The 24,043-nt window shown below is 47.0% G+C and overlaps 3 protein-coding genes and 1 long non-coding RNA gene across 10 annotated transcripts in view; 3 read left to right on the plus strand and 1 right to left on the minus strand.

The window, feature by feature from the left end:
* Kif5a (kinesin family member 5A) overlaps positions 1 to 2,646 on the plus strand; it is a 39,769-nt gene extending 37,123 nt beyond the window's left edge. For all 3 annotated transcript variants that reach the window (XM_063255020.1, XM_005006387.4, XM_063255019.1), the window contains exon 29: positions 1 to 2,646. The gene's annotated coding sequence lies outside the window, so the exon portion shown is untranslated.
* LOC106029009 (uncharacterized) lies at positions 1,995 to 19,035 on the minus strand. 3 transcript variants are annotated; one of them, XR_010049328.1, is made up of 5 exons: positions 18,897 to 19,035; positions 18,419 to 18,460; positions 11,010 to 11,142; positions 7,563 to 10,053; positions 1,995 to 6,761 (listed from the first exon to the last, which is right to left on the minus strand). It is a non-coding gene; the product is annotated as an uncharacterized LOC106029009 (long non-coding RNA). The 3 variants fall into 3 exon arrangements; XR_010049329.1 differs by having other exon boundaries at positions 7,563 to 7,671; positions 8,203 to 11,142; XR_010049327.1 differs by having other exon boundaries at positions 7,563 to 11,142.
* Positions 6,297 to 17,463, plus strand: Pip4k2c (phosphatidylinositol-5-phosphate 4-kinase type 2 gamma). 2 transcript variants are annotated; one of them, XM_003475959.5, is made up of 10 exons: positions 6,297 to 6,481; positions 9,051 to 9,148; positions 9,755 to 9,851; positions 10,623 to 10,766; positions 13,204 to 13,350; positions 13,504 to 13,542; positions 14,446 to 14,559; positions 14,894 to 15,158; positions 15,322 to 15,425; positions 15,605 to 17,463. In XM_003475959.5, the coding sequence occupies exons 1-10, from the start codon at positions 6,311 to 6,313 to the stop codon at positions 15,683 to 15,685; spliced, it is 1,260 nt and encodes a 419-aa protein (XP_003476007.2). In that variant the 5' UTR covers positions 6,297 to 6,310; the 3' UTR covers positions 15,686 to 17,463. The 2 variants fall into 2 exon arrangements, with proteins under 2 accessions (XP_003476007.2, XP_023423364.1); XM_023567596.2 differs by lacking the exon at positions 13,504 to 13,542.
* Dtx3 (deltex E3 ubiquitin ligase 3) lies at positions 18,867 to 23,868 on the plus strand. 2 transcript variants are annotated; one of them, XM_063255031.1, is made up of 6 exons: positions 18,867 to 19,055; positions 20,335 to 20,399; positions 20,524 to 20,598; positions 20,938 to 21,683; positions 22,641 to 22,858; positions 23,195 to 23,868. In XM_063255031.1, coding segments are annotated over exons 3-6 (1,041 nt in total). In that variant the 5' UTR covers positions 18,867 to 19,055; positions 20,335 to 20,399; positions 20,524 to 20,597; the 3' UTR covers positions 23,271 to 23,868. The 2 variants fall into 2 exon arrangements, with proteins under 2 accessions (XP_063111101.1, XP_063111100.1); XM_063255030.1 differs by having other exon boundaries at positions 20,957 to 21,683.
* The last annotated feature ends 175 nt before the right edge of the window (positions 23,869 to 24,043 follow it).

Below are 24,043 nucleotides of genomic sequence, written 5' to 3' on the forward strand. Positions count from 1 at the left end.
TTTCTAAGAGGGACTGAGGCCTCTTCTCTCAGCATGCTGCAAACCTGTGGTCTCTGATACTAACTCCCTCTCCAACCCCTATATTTGGACTGTATTGTTGATTGTCTTCTCTTACTGACTCTGTATCTCTTTGTACTCTGTATCTATATATCAGAAGCTGCTGCTATGTCTCTCCTCTCTCCGTCCTGCTCTCTTAAATATTTAGTAATGTATTTAGCAATTTCTAAGCATAGTCTATCCTCCTCATTTGGGACAATAGAGGGGAGGGGAAATGTTTCTTCTCTCATATACTCGTCTCTCACACTGAGTGGTACTAGTCACTGAGCAGAGGTCACAGAGATGATAAAAGAAGAAATAGGAACTAGAGGGCTGTGACCCTTCCTTCTCACACTCATGTGCACATGCACACACACACACACACACACACACACGTACATACAAAGCCTTAAGCAAAAGAATGTCTTAGCACCCTCAGAAGACAGAAATACACTCTTCCTCTCTCCTCTTTGATGAATAACACAGGAGAGGGTGAAATGGAAGGGATTCTAAATTATATAAATCATTTTCTTTATACACCCCTCACCTGAATCAAGAGATTCCAGGTGTTTACCTCTGTCCTGCAAAGTCTGCCTTTTGCCTTCCGTCTCCATTTTTTCCTGGACTGAGAAACATGGATGATTTAAAGGACTTTCCCTTTCTCGTCCAACCCCGTTTTAACACTCTCTACCCCAGAACTCAGAGTTGATTAAAAATATTTTGAAGAAACAAGACAGACTCCTCCTAATAGTCAGCCAAATGGCTGCTCATCTGTCAGAGGTAATAGTGTCATCAGAATGCTTACTCCTTGAGTCTGGAGAGTGAACTAGTTGAGAAGTTGCTAAGTGTTTTTTTGTTGTTGTTGTTTAATTTTGTTTTTCTTTTTTGTCACAGTAGCCTCAGGTTGAAGCAATGAGCTGGATTTCTTTCTCCCATATTGGGTCTCATATTCTTTTCTCTGCCTTTTGGTTTGGGGCTTCCAGTTCATTGGCAAAATAGCTCTCTCTAGATGCTTTTCTTTCAAGCTGGCATCTGGCTTCTCCCCAGAATAAATTTTCCCCCCACAAAGAGTTTCATGTATAATGTTCCCATCTGGTATTAAGTGCACTTTAAGGAAAGAGCCAGGGCAGATTTTCCAGGGGTGGCGGAGCCTGAGGGCTTGACCCCAGCCATTCTCAGTCCTATGCCCCTCTCTCACAATTGAGAGGACTGTTGCTTTAGTTCCAGATGGCCTTTTCCTTCCACTTGGTGCTAAGGTGGTTTTCCAGGTAAATGCACTGATGAGGTCACTAGCCAGTAGAAACCAAGAAGCCCAATGTCCAGATACCAGTTTTACTTGGTATGAAAGACCTGGATCTTGCTGGGTATGGTGGCGCATGCCAGCACTTGCGAGGCTGAGACTGGAGGATCACACAAGTTCAAGGCCAGCTTAGGCTAATAGTGAGTTCAAGGCCAGCGTGGACTACATATCAGGACCCTGCCAAAAGAAAAAAAAGGTAGGGGGAGGAAAGGAAAGGGAAAAAAAGATATGGATCCTCCAACAGCAGGATAGTCTACCACTCGACTTCTTTTAAGTTAGGAAAGAAAGCTAAGTCTGAGTGCAGATGTTAAGTGCTGGCCATCATAACCTTTCCTCCCAAGGAAAGAGCCTTGCTTCCTTCACTTGTTGAGCTCCTGTTAGCAGTAAGGAGGAATACCAGGGGGAAAATAGTGGAATAAATCCAAAGTGGTAATTCTCAAATACTTCTCAAATATTATGTAGAGCCCTGATATAAAAAAATAACAAGACAGACTGGGGTAGTTGACATTTTCTTTTTCTGGTAAGAAATGCTTCATTAGTTAAAGATCCCTTGAAGAGTCTAAATAGACCTTGGGGCTCTATGAAATAGGCTGAAAAGTATTGCTCTGAGAAAGGAAGTCCAATGTGGCTCCCCTGTACCTGCAATTCACAGGATAGATGATTGAGGTGACACTGTGCTGTCTCAGACCCTCTTGGAGAATAAGGAAGACACCAGTGCACTTGTAAATTTTGTATTTGCCAACAGGACATCTAAGAATCCAGGGGACTTATGTAATCTTTTTTTTTTTTTTTTTTGAGCCAAGGTCTTGCTATGAGATTCAGGCTGGCCATGAACTCACTCTGTAGCCCAGGCTGGCCTTGAACTCATGGTGATCCTCCTGCCTCAGGCTTCTAAGTGGTGGCATTACAGGTATACACCCCTCACCCAGTTCCAAATGATTCTTTAAAATCGTGAGTAAGAAAATGTGAACACATAATAGGGCAGATGAAGAGAGAGGTGACACAGAAGGAGAGGCCTACTGTTCAGCAAGATGAAAGGGAAATGTAACTCACTTGCAGAAATAAGAAACAATACACTCACCACCCTTCACCAGAAGCTTCACACTACATTCTCCTCTTCCTGTTCCTATATCACATCCCTTATAGTAAGAGCCAGGGCCACCATAAGCGATACCTGGCTTGCCCACTCTCATCTGCCAAAATGTTGCATGCCAGTGTGGAAGACCAACCAAACTGCACAAACCCCAGTGTGTATTTATTTGGTGTACATAGATATCTTTAAAATAAAATAAATTCAATGATAACCTTTATGTTGTTGTAAATCTTCTTTATTTCTCCCTAGTCTCACTCCCTTATTTGCATGTAATGGTATTTAATAGTGTGATGAATATCCTTCAAGATTTGATTTTTTTTTTGGTAGTATCAGAGATTGAGCCTAGAGCCTTCACACAGCTACATGCCCTTTTTATTTTGAGACAGAGTTTCCCAAAGTCATTAAATTGCCCAGGGTGGGCTGTAACTCGTAGTCCTTCTGCCTCAGCCTCCCAGAGAGGTTGGATTATGGGTATACACCACCATGCAAAACATATTTTGCAATTTATTTGCACAGACTTTTTCTCTCCCTGGAGATCTTTTCATGTCAATATAGATTGATTTACCTCATTAAATATGTATAGTTTTCATGTTTATCCATTCCATCCAACCACTCCTTATTGGTGGATGTCTAGATGGTTTGAAATTTTTAACAACAATAAAAGTATTGTGTTCATTTTTTACTAAGACCATCATCCCAGTCCCAGCCAGTGCATCACTTTCCTTCCCTTGCCAGCAGCTCAATTTTCTTGTTCTGGAATCACACTTCCAATTCTTATTTTCTCTCCTCATCTCTCAAAGCTTGGAGAAAGCTGTGCGACAAAACAAAAACCGAGACAACTAAAGATGAAGAGCTGCAAGCCCCCTCAGCCCTTTCAGTGCTGCTCTGTGTTCCTCCTGTTTCCCTGCTCAGTTTCCTTTCCTGCCTTCTACAGAAGTTGTTCAAAAGCCTTCACTCCTGGAGACCCCTTCCTGCTTTCCTCTCTCAGACAACAACTTTAGGAAAATCAGGGTGATCAAGCATGAAGTTCACCCCTCCTGCCAACCCTTCATATTGGCCTGTGTCTCCACACAAGGAAGATTTTGCTGGACTGAAATGAATCCCTCATAAGAGTCTTCCCGCCTCCTCCCACTGCAATACTAGGGATTGAACCAGGGCCTCCCATGCCAGGCCATCCCCTGGGTCTTGAATTCTTGGGATCAATTACGTAAAACCTCGGTACATAAAATAACTAAAGATACTACATATATAAAATTGTTTAAATCTTTTTTTTTTTTTTTGTCTTTTTTTGAGATGGTGTCTCGCTATGCAGTTCAGGCTGGCCTTGAGCTCACTTTTGTAGCCCAGGCTGGTGTCAAACTTGCAACCATCCTCCTGCCTCAGCCTCCTGAGTGCTAGGATTACAGGCGTGAGCCACCCACAGCCTGGCTCTGTTTAAATCTTCTTTAACATTTGTCTCAATGACCTTTTCTTCTTATAAGTTCTCCTACTTTTCTTTGTGTGTCTCAATAATTGACTTCCTGGTCTTTTTTGTTTTCTTACTGAAAAATCTCCAGAAACAGTCCCAAGCCTCCCACGGCTCTCATGCATCCCTGAGCCCACCCAAGCCTGGCTCTTGCCTGGCTCTTGTGCTCACACTGCTTCTTTGGAGGAGAATCAGGTAACCTTGTCTTCTCTCCACATTCTCCACCTCTTCCTTGAAGCACTGCTCCCTGGGGCTTTAGGACCCTCCTCTCCAGCCACAGTTGGGAGCCCTTGAAGTTGGAAATTGACCACAAGTGCAAGGCCAGAGCATGACAATCCCAAGAACAAAGAGTGCTTGGGGCAAGCCACGTGGAGAAGCTGCTTCTGTTTCAGCCGGGAACACCTAGCCCTAAGACAATCTAAACAGTGGGTTGCTAGGACAACAGGGTGTCCTGTGACATTAAGTTGCTAAAAGGTATAAATAAATGCCTCTGCAGTGAGGGGCCAATTCCTTTCTTCCCATCAGGAGGATAAGAACTCTACCTGACCCCAGCTTTGTCTCTTTATTTTCTCATCCTCTTGCAGTCCTTCACCCCAAAAAACTCAAGGGTTGTGTGGGTCGTGGCCACTCAACCTCTGGCCACCCCTTTCCTCTCTACCAGCTTCCTAAATGCTGCTCTGGCTTTGGATTCAGCCCTTTGTCCTCCCCTTGCTCTTCCTGGGTATGTCATCCATGCCTATGGAGTTCAGAACAATTCTTAAATCTGTATTTCTAGCCTGGATTAGCTGCTGAGCTCAGGGTCTATATGTCTAGTTGCCCTTAGGCACCTGAAACATGTTCCAGATTGAACTCATCTTTTACCCAACAATGCTCCTTTTCAAGTTACCTCCATTCTCACTTTAGGCAGAAGCCTGAAACTCAGTCTCAGTGTCTGGCATTTCCTGCAAACCATACATGCTAAGAACAGCTTGTTTACTTGCTTTTTTCTTACTGAGTCTTCACACAGAACTATGTTGACTTATGTTGACCAGCCCCTTTTAAAAATTTTTCAAACAGGGTCTCACTAGGTCACTAAATTGTCCATGATGGGCTTGAACTCGCCGTCCTCTGCCTCAGCCTGCTCACCAAGTTCTGGGATTACATAAATGCTCCATCATGCCTGACTGCACTGTGTATCTTCCAAGTTATCTAAACCTTTAGGTCACTTTCTCTCAACTCAGCAGCCACAGTTTTAGTTTGCTGTATGTGAACTTTTGCAACACTCCAGTCACCCTCTAGAATGACCCCTAAGTGGTCCTTCTAAAAGCATACTCACTAGATTAAATCCACTTCAGGAGATCTCCAGTGCTTACCCTTCCTAACCTTACATCTTGTTTTTTTCCCCCCCGCTGGTTCTCAAGTTCCAGCTTACTTTACTATTAACATCTTTAGAAACAGACAAGTTCTGTCTTGTCTTAATGGCTTTTTACACTGGTCTCTGCACAGAAAGCCTTCTCACACTTGGCCTTGAATTCCACCAACCCTTCCAATAAGTCTCTAACCTTTTCCAATGGTTTTCTGATGGTCTATACTTCCTGTGTCATAATCGCTGCCTCACAGGCAGCTCCAGTATAGCTTTTATCTCAAATATTGCAACTTTCTCCTTGGCCAGCCTGGGCCATTAGACACTCCCACCCTCTCTGCCCAACTGCTTTAGGGCTGGAACTATTTGTTCTCAGCTTCAATCAAAGGAAAAGTCAGTTTGAGGAGCAATACTGGGTTCAAGTAAATGTTCAATAGATACCTGGTGACTAGATAAATGAACGAATTTAAACATGCTAGTGGCCACAGGTAAGAATGCAGAATTTCTTCGGGCATGGTGGTGCACGCCTGTGTTCTCAGCACTCAGCAGGCTGAGGTAGGAGGATCGCTGCGAGTTTGAAACCAGCCTGGGCTACATAGTGACTTCAAGGTCTCCAAAAACCACTAGAATTTAGGATTTCTTGTGCCTGCCTCTCCCAGATCTTTACTCGGTAAAGAAAAGCTTTGCGTTAGCCTAGGGTGCAGGTTACTCTTAAAAGTACGGCAGATCCAGAAGAGGGTTACTTGGCAGCGAAAATCCCGACCTCCTGGCCAGGTATTATCCATGCCAGCCAGAGCGCTCCTGTGACCCTAGATGACCCGCTAGGGACTCAATCAAGGTAGCCGCGCACCGCCCCCAACACTTGGTTTCTCCGCTCCAGGTGAGCCCACCTACTGCGCGGGCGGCCAGGCGGGCTGGCGTCGGGGGCGGAGCCATCTTTGCCCCGCCCTCGCCGCAGGCCTGTGGGCCAGCCTCCGGTCACGTGACGGCGGCGCAGGTGAGCACCGCTTCCGGGGTCAGGCGCCTGAATCGCGACCGGCTCCCGCTTCCACTCAGTCGGGTGCGCGGGAGACTATGGCGTCCTCGGTCCCGCCAGCCAGCGCACCCGCGGCAACAGCGGGCCCCGGCCCGGGTTTCGGCTTCGCCTCCAAAACCAAGAAGAAGCATTTCGTGCAACAGAAGGTGAAGGTGTTCCGGGCAGCCGACCCGCTGGTGGGTGTGTTCCTGTGGGGCGTAGCCCACTCGGTGAGTACTAGCCCTAGCCCCTGTCAACCCGATCCTCAACCCTCAGCTTCTGCGCTTTGGGGCTCCAGGTTTCCAGGCTCCCGCGTCCGGATTCCCTCGCGTTGCCACCCACCCGTCCCCAGGGGTTCCTCCAGACTGTCTTCTGGTTGTGAACTTATTGTCTCCCAGTCAGCCCTAATAGAGTAGTGTCTTCCTTACCTGAAGTCTAGGCCCCTGGTCTTGACTTCTTCCAGCCCCAGGCTACGGAGACTGGCCGGGATTCGTCTCCAGCTGGAGGAACCTGAGGAGGAGTGGCTCTTAGGAGTGGCGAGGTTTCAGAGATTGTGTGTATGGGGGTGGGGTAGCTCGATAAAGGGAATCATTCACTTTCCTTTCTGCCGCGTTCCTAGCGTCACTCCTTGACTTTGCAGCCTTAACTTTGTCTGGGGAGAAGGTTCAGGCTTCTTGGACCTTCTAATTTTGCTTGTCTCCTCCTTCTAGAGGTATTGCATTTCAGAGACGATACCCCACCCTGACCCTAAAAAGTGCACTTATCCAGGGCTTTAACGTATGTAACGTATTTAACGTACGTATGCCTGTGCATTGCCATTGCTGACTGGAGTGATGATATTTAGTGCAAGTAGGGGTTGTTTTTGACCAAAAAGAAACAGAGGAGCTCTGATCCCAGGAACACCATGCTGGTGAACTTTGGGGACAGGAAAGTACTCTTAAGGATCTATCTTGGGAATCAGGAGGAGGCCAATGTATCTTCTCTCCAGTGAAGGAAGCACAGCATAGCCTCCTTCCCTCAGTCGAGAGTGAGTGGGATGCAAAGATCTTGAATGGAGACAATATTTTAGTAATCAGCCTCCTTGAATTGTTATAGTCATGGCGAAATCATGAGGGTGGAAGGGGATGAGGAAGAATGCAGTTTTGTCATATGCTTTTGGGGTCTGTTGCAGCCCTCAGATGGTAAGGTCTTATTAGCAAGTATCCAAACACTGGATTGGCAAGTTTGATGAAGGCAGGACTGCTTCACCTTATTTACCCCCCAAGTTAGGTATCTACCTTCCTTGAGGAAGCCTAATAGAGAGGGTTTTACCTTGGTAAGGATTGGAGGATTCCATGTAAGACTTGCTTCAGCTTCTTTAGGAATATATACTTTAGCTCCATCAGCCCACCGTTCAGCCAACACGTATCTACTTCAGTGTCTGGAATGGAGAAATTCCTTCAACATATGCCTTAGTGATGATTCAGCCTACTTAGCAGGTGGTAAGGAGGGGGCAAGAAGAGCTGTAGCTGAATTTTAGGCTGGGAATCTCAAGTGGCTTTTTTTTTGCCTGGAGAAATATGTTCTGTCCTCTTTTTTCCACGAGAACGGGGGTGGGGGGTGTTGCATGCACTGCAGTGTTTGGAATTTAGGTTACTCTGCAATTCTTAACCTTTTCAAATTATCAAGTAAAGATAGGCAAGACATTTATTAAGTTAATAAACATTTCAGGATCTTTGCGTGCTAGACATTGTGCTAACTAGGCAAATATAAAGAATAGGATGAGCACTTATCTTTGGAGCTGACAATCTGGGGGCAGGGTGGTGGGACTTACATAAACTGGGTGGTTAGAATCATGTGGTACATCATGCACTGGTTGTGTGTCTGTGTGTTTGGTACTGGGAATTGAGCTCACAACTTTGTGCTTTTTTGTTTTTGGTACTGGGAATTGAATGTACAACCTCGTGCTTACCAAGCAGGTGCTGTGCTGCTGAGCTATATCCCTGTTCCCATCATGCACTGTAAAGGCAGGTGAGAGGTAATCTAGCAACACCAAGGAGAAAGGACAGTTCCTTGAGATTCCTAAATACAGAAGCCCCCTTTCTACCACCCTGAATCAGTAGGCTACAGATCCTGAGGCTGAGAATATGTGATGCTTGTGTCCTTTGGGCTGTAGACTGGCTTCACTTTAGGAAACAGTCACCTAATGAGCTCTTGTCCTCTGATGACCTGCATTCCCTCTGAGATCAGCTGTTCTCTCACTTTACACCTAGGTTTGTGGGTGCCTCCTTCAGAATGGTCTGGAAGGATTGTCAGTACCTCTAAGAGATACTTCTTAGAGGATATAGGTATTTCATCTTCATGCTGGTTTCGACCCTTCTGAGTCCCATTAACTCTGTGCACTTAAAAACATTTTTTTTAAATTGAGCAAGTAACTGTCTTGAGTCTCCAGAGGGGTTTTGTTTTGTTTGGGGGGGGTTGTTTTTGTGGGGTGTTTTGGGTGCCTTTTTTCTAGAATTTCTAGGTTTGTAGAATTTCAGGTTTAAAAATAATTCTGAGTTGCTTACAGAGTTTGCCTAATATAAAATTACTGTTGAGAGCATGAAGTTCCATGGGGGTGGGAGTGTGAGGATTGCTTACAGCAATCTTTGGGCAGCTGAGATGTTTAGACACAGTCTCTGACTTGAGACATATGCATGTCCAGTGTTTTTAAAGGAATGAGGTTTGAGTTGCCCTTTTCTGACTCCTGACCAGACACATTGTATAAGTAAGTATCTCTCCACACTCCTAATGCCTCCTTTTTCATGTTTTGACTATCAGATCAATGAGCTCAGCCAGGTGCCTCCCCCAGTCATGCTTCTGCCAGATGACTTCAAGGCTAGCTCCAAGATCAAGGTCAACAATCACCTTTTCCATAGGTAAGTGGGGAATCCTTGTCTATTTCATGGCAACCTTCTAGACAAAGAATAATAAGTAATTTTAAAAGAGTTCATGAGTTAAAAGTTTTAGATTTTAAAGTCATTTTATAAATATATGATCCAACATCCTTCCCAATATAGAGAGGTTTGTGCAAAGAAAGTAAAATAATTCCTAATATTGTCTGAACCTTGTGTGTGCTACCTCTCCTCTAGCCTGGCAATTCCATAGAGTGAATAGATTCACATGCCATTACTATTATTACTGTTAAAGAGTCTGTGAAAGAAGTACTTTAGTCTTCTAAGCCCCTCTTATACCAGAAGATGCCATTTAAATAACTCAAGTACCTATAGCTAACCTTAGAATGTCTCTAACTTGCTTAGGATTTGGGAAATGATACTTGTTACACTGCTTTCCAGCCATGTAACTTAGGCAGGTCACTCAGTCACCCTGAAACCTGGCTTTCCTTCTATAAAATACCTTTAAAAGTACCTCACAGGTTTTATGAGAATCAAATGAGGTAATATATAAAGGTGCTTGTCAAGTCCTATGTAAGTGAAAGGTAATATTGTTATTTTGTTGTTTCACCATGAAAACCTGTATTTCAGAGAAAATCTACCCAGTCATTTCAAGTTCAAGGAATATTGTCCCCAGGTCTTCAGGAATCTCCGTGATAGATTTGGCATTGATGACCAGGATTACTTGGTGAGAGTCTGTTATGGGATAAGATAATCCCTAGCAATTTGGGAGTCCTTGGGATAGTCATTTTTAGAGAAACAAAAGCCTCAATGAATATGATTCTTTATTGTTTTCTGGTCAAAGTCATCTTCAAAAATCTAAGGATGGCTGGGAATGTAGCTCAGTGATACGGCACTTGCCTGGCACACACAGGTCTTGGGTTCAGTTCCTGGTATTGGAAGAAAAACAAAAACAAAAAACTAATGAAAGCTGGAGGTTTAGCTCAGTGGCATAAGTGCCTGCTTGGCAAATGCAAAGTCATGAGTTTGATCCCCGGTACAAAACAAAACACCTGATGAAAGCTAATGAAACTAATCTAAAGACATCCTTGGGGAAAAAATACAGGCACATAAAGAATTTTGCATTTGCTAGATGCAGTGACAATGCCTATAATCTCAGCTATTTGGAAGGCTGAGGCAGGAGGATCACAAATTCAAGGTCATCCTGGGAAGTTTAGCAAGCCTCTTATCAAAAAAGTACAAAGGGCCAGGGATGTAGCTCAGTGGTAATTACCTAGCATGTATAAGATCCTAGGTTCAGTCCTTAGTACACAAACAACAAGGAAAAAAAACTTTGCTTTGAATTTCATTTGATCCATATGTGAACAACAGATTAATGCCTGCTGAATCTTTTACCCAAGATTTCATATGGTTTTAGAAGCATTTTGTTAGCCATTAACCTATGACTTATTTCTCCATGCAAATGGAAAAAAACTTGTAACTTGTACTTTGTTTTTAGGTGTCCCTTACCCGAAGCCCCCCAAGTGAAAGTGAAGGCAGTGATGGTCGCTTTCTCATCTCCTATGATCGGACTCTGGTCATCAAAGAAGTATCCAGTGAGGACATTGCTGACATGCATAGCAACCTCTCCAACTACCACCAGGTCAAGCTTCTCCCCTGCCCAACCTTTCCTTCTCCTCCCTATGTACATATTCGGCTGCCAAAACAGATTCTCTATTGCTTTTCTACCCTCAAAACCCTTCTGTATCTCCCCCAGAAGCACTTTGTATGATGTTTTCAAAAAGTAGGAATTTGAAGGAAAAAAAGGGAGATGGGAGTCCTCTGCATACTTACGTGTTTTAATTAATAGAAGAATTTGATGTATCACTTACCATTTTGTACTTACCAGTGGTACTTCTGTGCCACTTTGTCCTGAGAAGATCCCTTTCTTTTCTTTCCCCTATCCCATTCCTCTCCTTTTCACTTAAAATAAGTGTCAGTTTTTCCTTATGTCTGGCTTCCTGGGACACTAGAGGACTCTGGAGAGACCCAAAGACCAGGTCAGCAAAATGACTAAGGAAAACCTACAAGAACAGTGTGGGAGTTAAGGCAAAGTATCCTCCAATTTGTTGGACACCAGTTTAACAACAATTGGGAAACAGAAAGAGGAACAGATTTTTGGGCAAAGTTCTGATTTAATATGACAAGTTTTAGATTTCTGCAGTTCATCCACATACAGATGTCAATAAGTGGTTGACGTATGGGTATGGAATTCAAGAAAGAGGATTAGACTAGGAGTCAAGATTTGTTAGTTGTGTATGAGTAAGTGGTCATTGAAACCACTTACTTTGATGTGAAATCACTTATGAATGTAGATAAGAATATTGTATGTAGCGAAATGAGAAGGACATTGAAGACAGAGCCCTAAGGAACAAGTTGAGAAAAAAATCCATAAAGGTGACAAAGAGTAGATAGCACTTTTTTTTTTTTTTTTTTTGGTCTTTTTCATTTTTATCAGTACCAGGGATCAAACTCACAACCGCACACTTGCAAGGAAGGTGCTTATGCCGCTGAGCTAAATCCCCAGCCCTAGATGGGCACTTTTAACTGTTAATTCCCTGGTACATTTCATAAAGGGTTTGAGGGTAGGGAAAAATCAAGAGTGGTATAATGAGAGTTGAGGATAAAGAGCATTTTAAAGAGAGACTGACTAACAGGATAAGGTGCTACACAGTTGAAATATGACAATGACTAGAATACCAACTGGATTTGATATCCGAGGGATTTTGGTGTGATTCCAGAGAAGAAATCAGGGTATAAATCTGATTTCAATGATTTTAGGCATGAGTGAAAGATAGGAAATAGACCGATTGCTGATTACTTTTCTGAGGAAGTTCGCTTTGAAGAAAAGAGAAATAGGCTGCAACGGTAAGAGAGAGATGAGAGAGAAAGCATTGAAAGAGGAATAGGTCTGGTGTTGTGTTTTGTCTTGTTCACTGTGCTGGGACTTGAAACTAGGGCAGAAAGCATGCTAGGCAAATGCCTCACCACTGAGGTATACCTCCAGCCCGAAAGAGGAATTGTCTTTTTTTTTCCTGATGGTGGTACTAGGAACTGAACCCACATCCTTCACACCAAGCTGTATTTCCAGGCTTCCCCACTTAAAAAATTTTTTTTAAATTTGAGAGAGGTTCTTGCTATGCTGCCTAGAACTTGTGCTGCCTCAGCCTTCTGGGATTATAAGCATGTGCCTCTGTGCCTGGCTAAGAAATTGCTCTTTTTTTTTTTTTTCGTCTTTTTCCTTTTTATCAGTACCAGGGATCGAACTCACGACTGCTTGCTTGCAAGGCAGGCACTTATGCCGCTGAGCTAAATCCCCAGCCCCAAGAAATTGCTCTTTATGAACCTAGGTTACCAAATTCAGCATAATGGTACATGCCTGTAATTTGAACACTGAAGGAGGCTGAATCAGGAGGATCACAAATTTGAGTTCTGCTAAGGCAGCTTAGCCAGATTCTGTCTCAAAATAAGAAATAAACAGGACTAGGATATGACTCAGTAGCAAGGCCAAAATATCACAAATAGCCATCATACAGACTAGGAATCTAGCCCACTGAGAAATACTGGTCTAAGTAAGTCATATAGATGAGCAGACATAAGTTCTAATTCTGGTTCTTAGACCAGTTGTATATAGAATGGGCCTACAGTAAGGACAGTAACTCCTATCTTGTTCATCTCAGAGAAGGATAAAGGTAGAATGAGAGGAATCACTTCCACTTTATACAAATGGAAGAAATCAGAAGACATGCGGATTCAGAAACCACATGGGTAACCAGGGACATTTTTAGGAACCTCCCACCACTTTTGATCTCCTTATCACTTTTCTACTTAAAGCCCCACACCCACCCCCAAACTCCTGGTGATCCTCTTCCCTCAGCCAGCCTCCAGAGTGCTGAGATCACAAGTACGGCTCGCCATACCTGGCTCTCTACTTGAAGTTTTCTGCCCCCTTTGAAATTGTAGTGTTTGGATTTCCATCCCTGGCAGTTTATATGTCTAACACTCATCCTCTCCTAACACTTTTTCCCTTCCTACCCTAGTACATTGTGAAGTGCCATGGCAGCACGCTGCTGCCCCAGTTCCTGGGGATGTACCGAGTCAGTGTGGAGAACGAAGACAGCTACATGCTTGTGATGCGCAATATGTTTAGCCACCGACTTCCTGTGCACAGGAAGTATGACCTCAAGGTAAGGAGAAGAGATCTCAGGATTAGGGGAGGATCCTGGATGGGAACTGGCTGATTCCTTTTAAAGAACAGAAGGATTTGAGTACTCATCTTAGGAACTGGGTTCTGTTCTTTTGACCACTTCTGCTGACTTGGTCTTTGGGTCTCTCCACAGGGTTCCTTAGTGTCCCGGGAAGCCAGCGATAAGGAAAAGGTGACCCTCATTTAAGTGTCAGAGTGAGGGGTGGGGCCGGGGTGCAACAGGTCTTCTTAGGATGAGGAGGCCATTCTTCATATGGGGCTCAAGAGTTATTTATTCTCAAGCCACTGACAAGAAGAGAGATGTGAACTTCTACTGACCCTGAGGTGGCCTGTGGCCTGGGGGGGGCAGTAGTAGCAGGTGCTTGTCCCTGGCGGTGGGTATTTTGTGTGGATGGTTTGGGGTAGGTGGAGACACTGGACTTCAAGAGTACAATGTCCACCCTCTACCTCTCACTCTGGTGTCTTCTACTGAAACGTATTTTTGTTAAAGAAGGAAGAAAAGTCAGCATGGAGGATTTTATTAAGGCATATAAACAGAATGAGGGATGGTGCAAGATGGAAGTGTAGCTCTCGTGGTAGTTAGAATGCTTGCCTAGCATGTGCAGGGCCTGAGTATGAGCTTCAGCACTTTGCACACACCCCCTGAAAAAGTGGAGCGTGGTGTGATGTGGGGTAATACAGCTTAGTGACTGAGTCTCCCAGACCGTCTGGGATTTGGGTTTGTTTTTGGTTTTTGTTTTTCTGGAGTTTTTTCCCCTTGTTCTTTGAGACAAGGTCTCAAAGGCTATATAGTTTAGGCTGGCTGTGGATTCACTGTGTTACCCAGGCTGGCTCAAACTTGCAGTGATCTTCTTCCCTCAACTTCTCAATTGCTGGCATTACAGGTGGACACCACCACACCTGGCTCACAGTCTGTGTTCAGGCTGGGAAACAGGATGGAATGGGTGGGAGGACAGAAGCAGTGAGAAACTGCTTTCCTCAGTGCCACAGAGTTGGAAATAAAGTGATGCACAGAGGCAGGGTTGTTAAGGTCCTAGGGTGATACAGTCCCAAGACATCTTTTTCCCTATTCTAGGTTAAAGAGTTGCCCACCCTTAAAGATATGGATTTCCTCAACAAGAACCAGAAAGTGTACATTGGTGAGGAAGAGAAGAAAGCATTTCTGGAGAAGTTAAAGAGAGATGTGGAGGTGATGACTGGGGTGTTCAGAAGTGCCTTTGTTGTTGTTGTTGTTGTTGTTTGTTCCATTCATCATAGGAAAGAGTGCCTCCCCTTCCCTTATTCTTTGGGTCCCCTATATTTAATAGTTGAGTTTGACATAAGGAAAACCCATGGAGACTGGAATGAGTAAAGAGGTAATCATAAGATTTTAGGACATTTAGGCACTAAGTGGCGGTGGAAGACCCCAATCTCAATTTTTTTCCTTACTTTTCCCTAGAAGGGGCTCCAGGGTAGAGGTATAGCAGTGTCACCTGACAGAGGGGAGGGAGATCAAAATTTTCTGATCTATCAGTGGGTCTCAGTTTCTAGTGCAACTGAAGATCATGGACTACAGCCTTCTGCTGGGCATTCACGACATTATCCGGGGCTCTGAACCAGAGGAGGAGGGGTCTGTGCGGGAGGACGAGTCAGAGTGGGATGGGGACTGTAATCCGACTGGACCTGCTCTGGTGGGCTCCTATGGCACCTCCCCTGAGGGAATTGGAGGCTACATTCATTCCCATCGACCGCTGGGACCTGGAGAGTTTGAGTCCTACATCGACGTCTACGCCATCCGGAGTGCTGAGGGTGAGAGCTCTTGGGATTCTGAGGGCAGAGAGGGGAGGGTTGTCCTTGGGGAACAGAAACCAAGCAGTGAGTGAAGAGACTGGTTAGCTTTTCAAAACACAGCTGATTCCCAGGGAAGGAAAATTTGGACTATACCTGCCTTTTCATTGTCATCGTTCTGCAGGGGCCCCCCAAAAGGAGGTGTATTTCATGGGCCTCATTGACATCTTGACACAGTATGATGCCAAGAAGAAAGCAGCTCACGCAGCCAAAACTGTCAAGCATGGGGTGAGAGTTCCTAAAAACCTGCCCTTTCCTGACTTGGCTGTTTTCTTACCAGAGAGCTTCTTGGGTCAGATTAGTGGGGTGGCAAAAGCAGGGAAACAGGCTGGAGAGGGTGGGAGGACAGGGAGTGGGGAAGAGGTGGTGAGGTGGCCTGACACGTGGTTCTGTACCTCCTCTCACAGGCGGGGGCAGAGATCTCTACTGTGCATCCCGAGCAGTATGCTAAGCGATTCCTGGATTTTATTACCAACATCTTTGCCTAAGAGCCTGTCTGACTCTGTGGTGATTGCTGCTTCACGTTCAAGGTGGCAGGGTTCTGAGAGGCTTGGAGGAATTGTTATTCTGGCCACTGCTTCTCTTCCTTTGCTAAATTCAGGCTACATACAGGCTCCTTCCATCCAAATAGCACCATCTCATTGAATAGGCTTTACTTGGCCCCCAGAAATACATTACCCTTTTTCCCATCTGTCCATTGTTCTTCCTTCTCTCCCTCCCTCCAGCAAGCCCTCTTGCTTCATGAGAGTGTTACTGTTGACTCTCCCAAGTGCCTTGATCTTTGCAAAACATCCTGGTGTTACTATAAAAAATAGGCTTGGGGTGGGGGGATCATCTTCAAGACCTGCCTGGACAGATGGACCTGGCTAAAGAAACTACTTGATGCACTTTGCTGTGTGGAATGAACTACAAGTGTCTGAATTTGCTGATAACTTTATAGAACTTCCTAGTGTGCTTCCTTCCTGGTAAACCCTGGGATGGAAGACTTTTGGGATACTACAGATGTGGATGTAAGTATGCATGCACACACGATAGAAAATGGCTAATCTGATGTGAGGTGAGGTGGGGAGTAGTCAGCACGCTGGAACCTCACAGAGGCAGGACCTAAGAGGACTTTTGTGACTGTAGGGAACTGGAGGTCTCTGGCAAGGAATGATTACTCTCCAGTCTTCTCCCTCCTCACTCCCACTTCTGTTTGCACCCATTTGCACATCTGGGCACAGAATCCTAGAGATGGCCAGAAGTGTCTGATCCTGGGTGAAAGTGTTTACTGCTGTGAGAACCAGAACCTCATCCTTTCCTGGAGCTGGAAGTACTCAATGGGTGTGGCCAGTTCTGGAGGCTGGAATGATGAGCCAGAGTGTACAGTTCATTTCCATGTTAAGTTTCCTGCCTGGCTAGCTGTCCCCGAGCTGTATTTCCAGAAGGGACTATATACTGGCTCAGTTCTGGTCATCTCAACAGGATGGAGATCTCAAGTGTGGGAACCTCCCACAATGCATATAGCTAGGACACTTCCTTCTCCTGCCCTTTCTCAAACATTTTTTCCAGTTGGATTTGTTTTCATTCTGTTCTGTTCTGTCCCATTTTATACTGCGACTGTGGCTCCCAGGGGACAGATGGCCTTCTTTGTCATCTTCACTCTCCTCCCCCAGAGAGGAGTCAGAGCCATAACTCAAATCACCCATCCGCCTCCAAAGATAGCTGATTTAATGGGTGATATTCTCAGAATGCAGAAGACCATGATGAGATAGGTGTCCTCCACTCCCTCCAATGCCTTTGGGGCTAAGACACTCATTCTTGATATCCCCCACCCCCCTGAAGCATCACATTTTTTTCACAAAGATGAGCACCAGCAATGGGCCTGTAGGGATGCAAAGCTGTTTTGCTGTATGCCTGGCTAGAATGGCCGGTCTCACAAGAAGGCATGAGGTCATAAGGGAAAAGCTGCTTCCCTTTCACTTTCAACTCCGAAGGAGGTAGCAAGAAGACTGCAGTGTGGGGTGGGAGCTCCTTTAATACTTCCTGTCATGTGCCCATTGGGTCTTTTCCATTCCCATCTACCTTTCCCCTGTTGAATGCAATAAAACTGTGACACCAGCAGCTGTGGCTTTTTAGAACTGGGTTTTCTGACTGGCTGATATAGGCAGTATAGTCTTCAGTTGTTGCTTCCGTTAACCTTTTTTGTTTTAATAAAGGAAGATCTTATGTATTTACTCTCTTTACTATCACAATATGGAAAATAAATTATTCAAATTCCTTCACAGATGAGTTGTTTTTGTTTTTGTTTGGGGGGGGGGGTCTTTTTCCTTTTTTATCAGTACCGGGGATTGAACTCACAACTGCCTGCTTGCAAAGCAGACACTTATGCCGCTGAGCTAAATCCCCAGCCTCACAGATGAGCTTTTTTAAAACTTTATTTTAAGGGGCTGGGGATTTAGCTCAGCGGCATAAGTGCCTGCCTTGCAAGCAGCGGGTCGTGAGTTCGATCCCCGGTACCGATAAAAAAGAAAAAGACAAAAAAAAAAACTTTGTTTTAAATTTTGAGGAATTCTGTCTTTAGGGATACAGGGACCAACTGCAGAATTCTAAAGATGTGGGATTCTAAAATGGCTGTGAACTTAGGAGGTGGTGAGAGGTGGGCTAGGAATGGGAAACATCCATCAGTTTGGTGGTAATTGCAGTAGTGTGGCCTTTGTCGTCGCAGAGCCCTTGGCTTGACCACACTTCATCCCTAGAGGTGAGTGGGCCTCAGCCTATCAGCTGAACCAAAAGGAATTCATTATTCTCCCAGGCCTCCTGGGAAAGCTCTCTGCTGCTTGGAGAACAGGAAGCATACATTAGGGCCCTGGGAAAATGAAGAGAGGGACCAGCAGTCCTCCAGAGGGAGTAAAAAAGGGTGGGTGACAAGCACTGGTTGCCAGTCTGGGAGATTTCTGGATGTCTTGGCTGAGGAGGTCTTTTCAGCTGGTGGAAAATACTGGCCTGATGGGGCCCCAGGGAAGTGGATTGGAACGGCAGGGAGGTGGGGGTGGGCAGACAGAGGTTCTGATGTGAGAAGCAAAGCAGATCAGAGATTTTCCTTCTCAGAATTTTTAACTATTTGAACCATCCATTTGACAGCATCACCACTCTAGACCATTTTCACAAGGTCTCTTCACCTCCCATCTGCACCAGTCTCAGTGTCCCTGTTTGTGAAAAGAGAAAAGACAGGCACTTACCCATCTCAGGGGCAGGTTATGAGGGTCACAGAAGATAACACTCTAGAAAGAGGCAAGAGATAAGGGGCAGGAGGTTGAAGTACTGTAGTAATGAGATGATTTTGCAGCACCAATGCTTTTCTTTTCTTTTTTTTTTTTTTTTTTTTTACTAAGAACTCCCATCCCACATTGTTCCTCAAAGACCTACCAAAAGGATTTCTAAAAATTGTCCTCCAAATTCCCATGTACCCACTGACACTGCTCACCCACCATCCACCACTGGTTCCCCAAAGCTGCCATGCAGCTGACTGGGAAAGAAAAGGGAGAGGGCTCCCCTGGGAGGGGGAGGCGAGAGGGGTGGCGTCTCTGAGGAATATAACCTCCTACCCTCGGCTACTTGATGCCACCTCCTCCCTCCAAAGACTGTCTCCATTTTTGTTTTGGGGCATACCGGCAGGGGCTCCCGGGTAAAAAGGGCAAACGAAGCAGTGATCATCACCTGCGAAGGAAAGGGGGTGCTGTCCTCCCTCCTTCCCTCTTCCTGGGTCTGCACCCGCTTCCACCTTCTCGAGGTCCCCCCTCCCTTGTTGCTAAGGCCCGACCGTCATCCCAGCAACAGCCTCAGTCATGTGACCGGCAATGGCGGCGCTGACGAGAGGTAGGTGAGCCCGGCGCCCCCCACACCCACCGCGTGCCCCCCGGGCCCTGAGTGCACCCCTCGCGAGCCCCTCGTTTCGTCCGCGCCCCCTCCTCCGCCTCCTTCCCCAGTGCGCGGTGCCAGGGCCCCCCCTGGGGCCCCGGCGGAGAGCATCTTTCTGGCACCCTCAAGCCTTGGCCTCCATTTAGGGGTTCTGAGGCCGCCGGCGGATTGACATGCACCCTCACCCAGCGCTGGGACTTGGGGCTTCCGCGAGAGGGGGGATACGGAGAGTTGGTTCCGGGTCGTTCTGGGAAGAAGCCGTTGGGGGAGGGATGAAGCTGCCTCAGTGGATGCCCCGGGGACCCTTGCCCTTCCAGGCTGTCCCTGCCTCCGGTTGCTGCCCGGAGGAGGGACTGGCCCTGTGTCCAGTCTGATTGCCCCAGAGGAATCACAGACCCAGCCTAAATTGTGGCCCCGCCTCCCTTCCCTGTGCCAGCAAGGCTTGGAGCTAAGGTCTTGGGTCCCCTCTTGTGGGGAGGGTCGTTACACCGTGCACAGACAGTATGGGCTGAGACTTGGGGTTCCATTTTCACTTTGTGAATCTTGAGGTGCGTCTTTTCTTGAGGGTACTATAACGGAGGCACAAATGGACAGTGCACCTCCTTTCTATCAGTCAGTATATTGAGGTCACACTAATGATTCCTTTCCGATGGAGCTGGACTTGAAGGTGCTGTGGGGACAGCCCTGTAGCTGAATGTTACAGGACTCAACATCAGGCCCCTCCAGCTGAGGCCCTGAGAAGAGCTCTGCAGACTAGACAGCTGAGGGGCAGGCAGTGTTACTTCCTGCTTGGGTTTAAAAGGTGACAATGAGAACTTTGTTACTGCAGGTACTGCTGCCACTTGGTTGACAGTCCTAAGCCACCTCAGCAGAGGGATTGAGTGAGCTCTTAAGGAAGGCTCCCCTTCAACAAAAGGGGCCAAATTACTGGGGAGTGTGGAACAGGACAAGGAATTGAGGAGCATAAGAATTACTCCTGGCCATGGGGTCTGAGGGAGGTGGCAAGAATGACCTCCATCTGTGTGGGCTTTTTCTTTCTGCCACTCAGGCTCTCTTGAGAGCCTCTGAGCTGGGGAAGGAAAGAGGAAGGTTAGCGTGCTGGAGTTTAACAACTTATGGAAGTGGAGCCAGGGAAGAAACTGCAAGGGAGAAGGATTAGCAAATAGGAGCTTTGTTTCTGGGCTGGCTGAGTGAAACGGTAACATTTGCCATCATAACCCTTTCCTCTCACCCCTAGTCTTGGTCAGCTGAGTGTGGAAATAGAGGGATTTCTGCTGCCATCATCTTCCATGGGCTTTCCAGGTATCTGTCTCTGGTCCTCCAGTGCTCCAGGTTCCTGTCTGTTATATGGGCTGCCGGGGTTGGGCTAGTGGGTGTTAGGGAAGGGGGTTCTCACGTTCCCTCCTTTTCCTTCTCACCCCACCAGGTCACACAACCTACAAGTAGGGAGCAGGGAAACAGAGTGAGCCTGCATGCCAATTCTAAGCTCTTCAAGATCAAAGTGAGCAAAAAGGAGGGCCCAAAGCCTCCCTCTCCTTTAAAGAGCCCATTTTTCGCCCAGGATGGGAGGGGCAGGTTGTTTCTTTGATCATGGGAGAAGTGAAAGGAAAGCCAAGACTGGTAACTTACTATCAGCTGGGGGAAGAAGCTTCCTTGCTCCTCAGAGGTGCTGGGGTATGGGAGACAGGCAAAGATAGAAAAGTAGTTTGGTGGAGGGGTTGGGGTTGGACTTTGAGAAAAACAGAGGTAACAGAGTTTGGAAGGAACCTGAACTAGGAGGCACTTATATGTTTCAAATGGGGGCCCCCTCCACCCTGAGTCCCTTTCACCCTGGGGGCAGTGTCGTTCGTCCTGTCCAGAATGGCAGCCTGTGGAGGCACCTGCAAGAACAAAGTGACTGTCTCCAAGCCTGTGTGGGACTTCCTAAGCAAGGAGACCCCAGCCCGGCTGGCCCGGCTTCGGGAGGAGCACCGAGTGTCCATCCTCATAGATGGCGAGACTTCTGACATCTATGTTCTCCAGCTTTCCCCACAGGGCCCTCCCCCGGCCCCTCCCAACGGGCTCTACCTGGCCCGGAAGGCTCTCAAGGGGCTGCTGAAAGAGGCCGAGAAAGAGCTGAAGAAAGCTCAGAGGCAGGGGGAGCTTATGGGCTGCCTGGCTTTGGGGGGTGGTGGGGAACACCCTGAGCTGCACCGCCCAGGGCCACCCCCTCTCCGAGCAGCCCCAATCCTGCCCCCAGGGGCCCGGGGACTTCCCCCACCTCCTCCCCTGCCCCCTCCTCTTCCTCCCCGCCTTCGAGAGGAGGCAGAAGAGCAGGAGAGCACCTGCCCCATCTGTCTGGGGGAGATCCAGAATGCCAAGACGTTGGAGAAGTGCCGGCACTCATTCTGTGAGGGCTGCATCACCCGGGCCCTCCAGGTGAAGAAGGCCTGCCCCATGTGCGGCCGCTTCTATGGGCAGCTGGTGGGCAACCAACCCCAGAATGGACGGATGCTGGTCTCCAAGGATGCCACCCTCCTCCTGCCCAGCTACGAGAAGTATGGCACCATCGTCATTCAGTATGTCTTCCCGCCCGGTGTCCAGGGGGTAAGAAAACTATAGCCTCCCGTCACCCTTTGATTTTTCCCAAGCTTGCTCTCTGACCTAGGAAAATTGGATGAGGTCAAGTGTGCTGGATGTGACAGTCTTGCAGTGACTCGGGGCCAGGACATTGCCTTGAGCCCCAGCTTTCCCATCCTCATGATTACAAAGTGCACAGAATAATCAAGTATGAAGACTAGGGTGCAGCTCAGTAGTAGAGTGTGTGCCCAGCATGTGGGAAGTGCTGGGTTCAATCCCTCACACTGAAAAAAAAAAAAAAATCAGGTATGAGAGAAAAGAATTGTGTATTATTTCTCTGACAAACGTGGATATTGACAAATATTCTTGACAAAGGTAAATTCTGAGGAGATGGTGGCCCCAGAGGAGGCAGACACACTAGGAAACAATCTGACCATCCTAAGAGCTGAGAGTGTTACTCTGTTCCACATGAGACAGTAAAAGCTTGAAGAGACGCAAAAGTAAAAACAGCAGTGGTCAAGGACCTACAGGTGTCTTTCTGCTGGACAAAGAGAAACATCCAATTCTGGTTTGCCAAGGGATGAGGAATCTCCAAAGAAGAGAAATAGAAAAATGCAACAGGTTAAGCAGTGGCAGAAGCATTAGGAGTGTTTTCAGGCAGAGGAGGGAAGGCTGAAAGATAAATTTTTCTTAGTCTTAATATTTCTGCAGAGTAAGGACCTGCTACCTTGCATCACTTCTGAGAATGCCTTTGTTACTGAATTGAGACTTGAGGGATTGTGACAGCTGAAAGAACTCCTAAACAATAAGGATTATGTTTGGAAACAGGTTCTTGCTGCCTGCTTTTCTGAAAGCCTGGCAGCCTGTTGCTCCCCTGTCAGCATCAGCTGGGGTGCACAGATTGGCCTAGATGACCCTCCATTGGCATCCAGGGCTTAGGATGTCCAGCTGCTCACTTCCCATACTGCTTCCCCTTCTTCTCAGGCTGAACACCCAAACCCAGGAGTTCGGTACCCTGGCACCACACGGGTGGCCTACCTCCCGGACTGCCCGGAAGGCAACAAGGTGCTGACCCTGTTTCGAAAGGCATTTGACCAGCGTCTCACCTTCACTATCGGCACGTCCATGACCACAGGGAGACCGAATGTCATCACCTGGAACGACATCCACCACAAGACCAGCTGCACAGGAGGACCCCAGCTGTGCGATTCCACTTCATTTTCCTCCCCTTGGCTCCTCCTTTTCTCTTCATTTCCACTGAGGGAACAACCCTCTCCCTCTGGGAGCTTCCTAACTGCAGAGCATGACCCTAAACTGCTTAACCATCTCTACCATCCCATCTCCTGATATCATCCTGAGTCCAATGTGCCCAACTTAACCTAGAAAAATATGGTTTTGGAGGCAATCAGCTTGGTTTTGGGGGAGGTGGGAAGGGCCTGAGTGGGGCCTATATAGAATCATCCAGAATGAGGCGCGCATGGGGTACTAAAAGCAAGCCCCAACAGCTAACCTTGACCCTCATTTCTCTTTGCATCCAGGTTTGGATACCCAGATCCCACCTACCTGACCCGTGTGCAAGAGGAACTGAGAGCCAAGGGTATCACAGATGACTGAAGAACATCTCTGGCCACCTTGCTGTCCTCCTCTACTAGGACCTAATGGAAGCCTCTGTTCCTCCTCTCTTCCCCTGCCCTCCACACCACACAAGGAGGGGACCTGTCTGACAGGGAGGGAGTTCAGAGGGGAAGGGGCAGGCTCTCCCCCTGTCCCTTGTTGGCCAAGTGCTGCAGTGCCCTGTGAGCCACTCCCTTCTGGCAGAGGCTGGCCTCCAAGCTCTGCTGACTACCCCCCTGTACATATTTCCAGTTCCCCTGCCCCTCTTTTGCCCTTGGCTTTCTGTGCTGTGCTCCAGTGCTAAGCTGAGAAAGGACCTGGGTGGGCAGGATCTGGTCTCTTGAAATCCCCCCCACACGTACTGCTCCACTATGGACCAATGTGACACCCCCTTTCCCAGGAGCCAGCCAGTGGTGTGTTCATAAGATACAGTTCTCCTACCGTGGTAACCTTGTCCTTTCTCTCCTGTGTCTCAGTCTCTGTCAGTCTTTTTCCTCTTCTCTGCCCCCCTATAAGGAGCTCTCCTCACTCTGTTCTGGAATCCCTGCCAGATTGTAGCTTTTAATTTAATAAAAATAAAGTAAAATATGCAACTCTATGCCACACCCATTCTGTTCTGTGGGCAGGGAGGGGTGGGGGTGGGAAGCAGGCCCTGTTGAGAAGGGAGACGCGGGTAATGGGGGAATCTCATTTTCCTGTGCTTGCTGAGGACCCAGGAAAGCAGGATGTAACTAGTGGACTCTAATAACATTGCGAAGCGCTGAGCCGTGCTT

This window comes from Cavia porcellus, unplaced genomic scaffold (assembly GCF_034190915.1).
Source record: "Cavia porcellus strain 051 isolate PalLab524CR breed Dunkin Hartley unplaced genomic scaffold, mCavPor4.1 scaffold_8, whole genome shotgun sequence".
Classification (NCBI taxonomy): domain Eukaryota; kingdom Metazoa; phylum Chordata; class Mammalia; order Rodentia; family Caviidae; genus Cavia; species Cavia porcellus.